The 6673-nt window shown below is 50.8% G+C and overlaps 1 protein-coding gene across 11 annotated transcripts in view; it reads left to right on the top strand.

Annotated features, from left to right (window-relative positions):
• Positions 1 to 1410: 1410 nt before the first annotated feature.
• The window catches only part of USP19 (ubiquitin specific peptidase 19), a 29103-nt gene continuing 23840 nt past the window's right edge, over positions 1411 to 6673 (top strand). For 3 of the 11 annotated variants that reach the window (XM_074283258.1, XM_074283255.1, XM_074283262.1), the window contains exons 1-2: positions 1414 to 1600; positions 5820 to 6079. In XM_074283258.1, the coding sequence (XP_074139359.1) occupies positions 5956 to 6079 (124 nt within the window). In that variant the 5' untranslated portion in view covers positions 1414 to 1600; positions 5820 to 5955. Of the gene's footprint in view, positions 1601 to 1731; positions 2135 to 5819; positions 6080 to 6673 lie in introns of those variants that run through there. The other 8 variants (XM_074283257.1, XM_074283263.1, XM_074283260.1 and 5 more) reach the window with 8 other exon arrangements.

The raw sequence follows: 6673 nt of genomic DNA, 5'->3' as shown, positions 1-6673 counted from the left end.
TTTTACAACATTCTCCCTTGCACTCCCTTCTGTTCCGAATTTTTCACCTCTTTCCCTCCACCCCCTCTAGATGACAGGCAGTCCCATACATGGTAAATGTGTTATAGTATATCCTAGATACAATATATGTGTGCAGAACCGAATTTCTTGTTGCACAGGAAGAATTGGATTCAGAAGGTAAAAATAACCTGGGAAGAAAAACAAAAAGGCAAAGAGTTCACACTCATTTCCCAGTGTTCCTTCTCTGAATTGATTCTGTCCATCACTGATCCATTGGAACTGGATTAGCTCTTCTCTTTGTGGAAGATACCCGATAGCCTTTCTCGGATGAGCTCCATGGAACTGTCTTGGATCATTTTAGAGTAGTTGTCGTATGCAGCCCAGCTGTTACTAGTACAACGTTCTCACTTTACTCTTTATCAGTTCACACAAGTCTTGCCACCCAGCTCATTTCTCACAGCACAACGTTATTCCATTGCAATCATCTGCCACAGGAGGTCCAGCCATTCCCCAATTACAGGCATTCCCTGCCTTTGCAAACTGGCATTTATCAATATTTATCACTTAGGGAATGACTCATATTCTTACAAGTTCGACCCGGTTTTCTTTATGAGAAAGGAGGCCTTTATCGGAGATGTTATAGAAACGTTCTCTGGGCTTTCTGCTTTCCTTCTAACGTTTGCTGCATTACTTTTGTCTGTGCAAACCCCTTTCAATTAAATATCAGAGTAACCCACTCGAGTCCCGAGATGCCGCCCCGGGCCGAGCTCTCGCGGCCTCCCTAAGCGGGGTGTGTGAAACTTCCATTTTTCAGAATCTGACTGGGGCATCACATTTTGGGTGTGGATCGCGCGCCCCTTTTCTCCTGGTCTCGGGGATGACGTGGGGCGTCGGGCTGGACGTGATTTCTGCCAGTTGCCCAGCAGTTTGATCAGAGAGCTCTCCTCCCTGAACCTCCGACCTCTGGGGTTAACTGAAGTCATTTGGTCCCATAATCCTCTTCTCAGGGCAGTCGGTACAAGCTGCAGCTCCACCCATAATGCACGGGCTTCCCTGCCTTTCTCCCTCCAGAAACACTGATTTCCAGCCGCAGAGAGCCAGCCTTCATTCAGGCTCTTCTCAGGGCGGTGCCCATCCCAGGCGCACTAGGCTGAGGATAAGGACAAAATGGCCCGCTCACAGCCGGCCAGGGAAGCTCCGAGAAGCGCCCCGGCCCAGCGCACAGCTCCGCCTCCCGGGCCCACGGCACGTGACCGGCAGGCCTGCTGGGGAAACGCCCCGTGCCCTGAAGAAGTCACGTGACCTCGCCATTTCCCCTCTCCGTTTTGCTAGTCCCAAGCCCCCTCCACATCTTTCCCGGAAGTGCGTCACCGGCTCGCTCTCTCCTCCCTCCGCCGCCGCCGCCGCCGCAACTTCTAGTCGAAACAAAACAAGCGGCGGCCGCGGCGGCGCCGGGCGGGGGGGAGGGACGGGACGAGGGAGGTGTAAGGAGCGGGAGGACCGGAACCGGAACCGACGCCGACGCCGGAACCGGAACCGGGAGCGGGTTGCCAAGGGGCCCGGAGAGCCGAGAGCAGGGCTGGCGGCGGCGGCGGCCTCGGTGAGTGAGGGAGTGAGGGAGGCCCTGCCGCTCGGGGCGGGGTAGCCGGGGCCGCCCGCGGCGTGTCGTCGCGCAGCCCGCCCGCTCGCCTGCTCTGGCCCGGCCCAAGGTCAAGGGGAGCCGGCCCGGGACCCGGGACCCGGGAGGCTGGGAGTCTAGTCCCCAGCTGGGGGGGCGGGGCCGGCCCCTCCTCCGAGGTCCCCGCCCCCTCTTTCGCCTTGGGCCGGGCTGGGAGGAAGCGGCTCTCTCCACCGGCCCGTGGGAAGGAAAGCCGGGCGTCCTGGAGCGGCGGAGGAGGGGGAAGGCAGACTCCCAGCCGCAGAGACTCTTCGCACTTGGTAGGCGAAGTCAGGGCCCAGAAAGGCTTCCAGCCGGAGAGCCGAGGTCCGTCGGTCGCGTGGGCCTGCCTGGGCCTTCGCGGCCTTAGTAACAATCACTAAAACACACCAAGAGGCCCCTAAGCCCCGGATCTCAGCTCTGAGATCCCCCTGCGGTGGAGGGAGAAGGGAGCCGTGGGACAGGGCCGGGACCGAGGTGAGGGTCAGCACCGGGCTATCTCCTCCCCCCCCCCCCCCCCGGGCGACTTTAGAGCCCTGCTTCGATAGGCTGGGGGAGCTCCGGTTCCCTCGGGGCGTGCATCCCCGCTTAGGGATGGGGGGCAGCAGTGGGGTGTGGGAGTAGGATGATGGGGGTGGGGGGCACAGAGAAGCCTGGGCCACTTAGAGTTTTCTTGTATACGCAAAACCCCAGCCTGGGCATGCTGAGGGGGTGTGCAAGAGGAGGACAGTTCTCAGGGACCCACAAATCTATGAGGTGACAGCGGGGGCTCGGAACTGTCATAAAAATGCCACAAAGCTAGCCCGGGTCAAAGGCTGCCCCCTGAGTGAGCATCTGGTGCAATTTGGAAGAAAGAAAGATAGTGAGGACTGTCATTGGGGAACAGTCAGGGTGGACCTGTAAAAAGTGGGTCTGGGGCAGAAAGGGTCATTAATGGAGGGGATATTAACGGGGCACGGTGGGGAGCTGCTCCTCGCCCAGGTCACTGTGTCAGGGGTCGGTTTTCGTCTGAACGCAGAAACTCCAGTCAGCCAGAAAGCGCTTGTGGAGAGGTTTCTGTGTGCTGGACACTAAGCATTAGGGGACACAGAAAGGGGCAAAAACGTTTTTCCCCTCAAAGACCTCACAGTCTATTGGAGGAGACAGATATGGAGCCAGGCGTATGCTAGCTAGTGGGTGATCTCCGAGGAAACAGTGACGGAGTGAAGGGGAGAGCAGCCAGAGCCTCTGGCCCAAGGCAGCTTTGGGATGAATGCTGAAGGAGGCCAAGAGGTGGCAGCAGGACTCCCCAGTTAGGGGGAACAGCCGGTGCACCTGTCATTCCCAGGGGCCAGGGCCAGAAAACTGAAAAGACAAGCGCGCTGAGTAGAGACTGTTTCATTTCTGTACTTGTACACTGCCCAGCACATAGTAGGTGCTTAGTAAATGCTCATTGAACGGATGAATGAACCAGGAAGAGGAGGCCAGTAGTGCAGGAGTGGGGAGAATGACGACTGTCAAGCTGAGGGTGGTAACACGTGTTCCAGTGATTCTCATGTTATTAAACCTGTAGTTGTAAATGGCCTCCCTTTGGTTCCATCCCTTTTCCCTAATGTGCATCTGTGGATCAGCAGCTTCTCCCATAATGCATCTGTCTTGAAAAGAAGCAGTCTAGAGAAAGACTGATTTGCCCAGAAACGGGGACCTTGCTCTTTTGTCAGCCATTTGTGTTGTGGTTTGAGGTCTTTGGGAAGAAGACCCCAGCTCTGCGGAGTAGTGGGTTTACTTTTAATAATTGGAAGCACAGATTGAGATTAGAAAGCTTCCTATGGTTGCCCAAACTCCTGGAAAGTTGCCTTATTCTGTTCCTCTGTAGGCAGCTGAAACGATGCCTGGGATAGGGGCCCTCTGGTAGGGAAGAGCAGAGTGATTTGCAGAGGCCACATGCAGCCATCAAAACTTGTGGGAGCAGGAGAAGGAACTTTGAAGGCCCAGAGGTGATTTTTGGACACCAGAGATTCCCTTGGAAAGGAAAGAGAAAAAGGATCTTCCTGTAAAAAAAATCTCAAGAGGTTGGAAAGAACCTCAAAAGGCATCTTGTTCAACCTAGTGGGAGTGTGGGGGACAGTCCTGGAGAGGTTGGGCTGGGCAGAGGAGGAAAAGGTGCTAGCTTCTCCAGTTTGATGCTTTAAGGCCTAAACTTCATGTAGCTTGCTGTGGTCCCTCCTTTCTTCTGCCTTCTCCCACCCCCACATCACTTCTTAAGCCTGAGAAGAAACCGGAAGAAGGCTCAGAATGGGCTTCAGAAGGAGGTGGGGTGGATGGGCCTGGTGCTGGTGTGCTGCTTTGTTATAGGAACTGTGTTCTGCAGCTTTTTAAAGTAAATTTTATGCTTAGTGTTCAGGAAGATCTGTATTTGCATTCGTAGCTTGGCTCCTGCAGGATGGCACATGGGAGTGCCATGTCCATGTCTCTACCTCAGCCCACCTTCTGGTTCCATTGGATTTCACGTTAACACCTAGGCCTAATCACTTCTTGGCTGTGGAAACCGGGCCTCCCACTCCTGCTGATAAGTTGGCATGTACTTTAGATGACTAAGCAAGAGAGTGAAATTGAAACAGGATGGGCCTGAGGCCTTCCTGCCTTCCCCATACCCCTTCCTTATTCCCTCCATGAGTATGTGGAACAAGAAAGGTGGGAGTGAGTTCTCCAAACTGATAGGAGGAATACCACCAGTGTGGTCTGCCTTTGCTTGGGAACGAAGCCTAGGCACAGAAAGAGGGGCTGGGAAACAAGATCTAGAATTCTTGTGGTCAGGTTGGGCCCAGGGTTGCTGGAATTGAGAGCTAATGCTTCCTTGCCTCTGTCGTCTGCTGCTTCTGCAGCAGCCAATGTAGCTGGAGCCCTTACCTTGATCAAACGGCCAAGACACTGGTCAATCTGGGAGCTACAGCCAAAGCGGCCTGCAGCTGCTTATATCATTCACCTCAGAATAGCCCCGTGCAAAGGCTCTACATCCAGCGCAGCCCCATCGGAATGTGTGTTCTGGGTCCCCTTGTTCACTTGCCACTCTGGCCTTTTTTAAAATGCATGTTCTAGGCTGGACTCAAGGGAATACCAAGGAAAGAAATTTGAATAATTCTCCAATAAAAATTGGGATACTTCCTCCCTTTGGTGGTTGTGGGGAGTCCAGAAACATCTCTTTTAGAGCTGCAGCCAAGGCCCATCAGTTAGTAGGCTTCCTTTCTCTTGTCTGGCTCTCATTTCTGTATTCAGGGCCTTTCTCTGATTATTGCTCATGCTGACTTTTCAGGAGTCCAGTCTTCATCTAGTTCCTTTTATACTGATTATCTATCTTATACCTCTATCCCTTTATGCTGCTTCCCCTTGCTCAGAACTGCATTGGTTATCAAATCTTGCTCATTTTTCAAATGTAGAAGCTGAGGCCTAGAAAGTTGATTGAATGGTTGAATCTTATGGTGTGGCAGAGCCAGGATTCAAACCCAGTCTGATAGACTCCAAATCCAGTATTCTTTTTACAAGGCCATAGTTCCAATACAGCCTTTGTTCGGGCTCAATGATTAAAATGTGCTTTTGGAATAGAAAGTTAATGGTTCTACACTCAAAGAGAAACTGATTTCTGTTAGCCCATTTGTGTCTTACTGTAATTTTATGTATTATTATTATTTACTGATTTAAATATGCTTTAAGCTTGTTTAGACTTTGATACTTCTGTAATAAGGAAGATAAAACAAAAAACAAATAACTACAAAATGATTATAAATTTCTTCTTTGAGCGCTGAATTTTTTTAATTTTTTAATTAATTTTATAATTATAACATTTTTTTTGACAGTACCTATGCATAGGTAATTTTTTTACAACATTATCCCTTGTACTCCCTTCTGTTCCTAGTTTCCCATACATATTAAATATCTTATAGTATATCCTAGGTACAATATATATGTGCAGATTGAGCACTGGATTTTATCCCTTATTTATCCTCATTCCAAAACTCTGAGGTAATCACGGTTCCCCTTTTTCATACCAAGGACTCTTGTTACCATATATCAATTACTCCCACACACATATACACACAAAACCCCCCATAAACAACAACAACAACACAAAACACCTTTACCACCTCTTAGAACTTGGCAGTAACTAGGGCCCACTTTTCCTTAGGTCATTTGTTCCTCACTGGAGAGTTTGGCCACAGAGAGTCGCCAAGATAGCTGGGCCAGGAAGAAAACGTCGAACCCCTGACCCAGACTCCATCACTGACCCCGGTGGATTCTGGGTGTCAAGCAAGCGGCTCAAGATGTCCGGAGGGGCTAGTGCAACAGGCCAGCGAAGATGCCCTCAGGGGCTGGAGGATGCCACCAACAAGAAGAAACAGAAGGATCGTGTGAACCAGGAGAGCAAAGATGGGGAGCCCAAAAGAGGTGGGGACCACATGTGGAAAATGCTTTTGTCCTGCCAAAGAAAGAGTCCCCAGAAATTAGGCAGCTGGTGGGTTTAGTCTTTCCCTTGCCCTTCTCTCTTTGTTGATTTATAAGTTATTCTTTAGACAGGTAGTTGGTGATAGGATGAGTATCTCATTCCTGGAAACCAACCCAACTCCTGGCTTCATTCCACTGGGACAGAGAACTGGCCTGATGGAGTAGAAAGGGCCCTAGACTTAAAGTCGGAAGATTGAGCTTAAATCTTAGCAGTGTGACCATGGATCATTCACTGTTTTTCTCTGAGCCTCAGTCTCTTCATCTGTAAAATAGGGATAGTCATCATTATGCTACATTCCTTGTAGGGCTGTACCAGGGGAAAATATGTGTAAAGTTTCAAGTTCACTGATGATTTGTTTACCTTGTAGTGGAGTAGAAGAAGGGGAGAAGTTATCAGTTGATCCTGAGTTGCAGATTTTAAGGAATTAAACATTTTAAGTTTGAGTGGCTCTGTAGCCACTGGGGGACAGAGGGATCCTTGTGAAAGCAGAGCAGGTATTCAGCTAGACCTGTTTCTTTTCCCCTTCTTTGCCCTCC

This window comes from Sminthopsis crassicaudata, chromosome 1, assembly GCF_048593235.1.
Source record: "Sminthopsis crassicaudata isolate SCR6 chromosome 1, ASM4859323v1, whole genome shotgun sequence".
Lineage (NCBI taxonomy): Eukaryota > Metazoa > Chordata > Mammalia > Dasyuromorphia > Dasyuridae > Sminthopsis > Sminthopsis crassicaudata.
The sequence above is the reverse complement of the archived record's forward strand: the minus strand, read 5'-3'. Positions and strand labels throughout refer to the sequence as shown.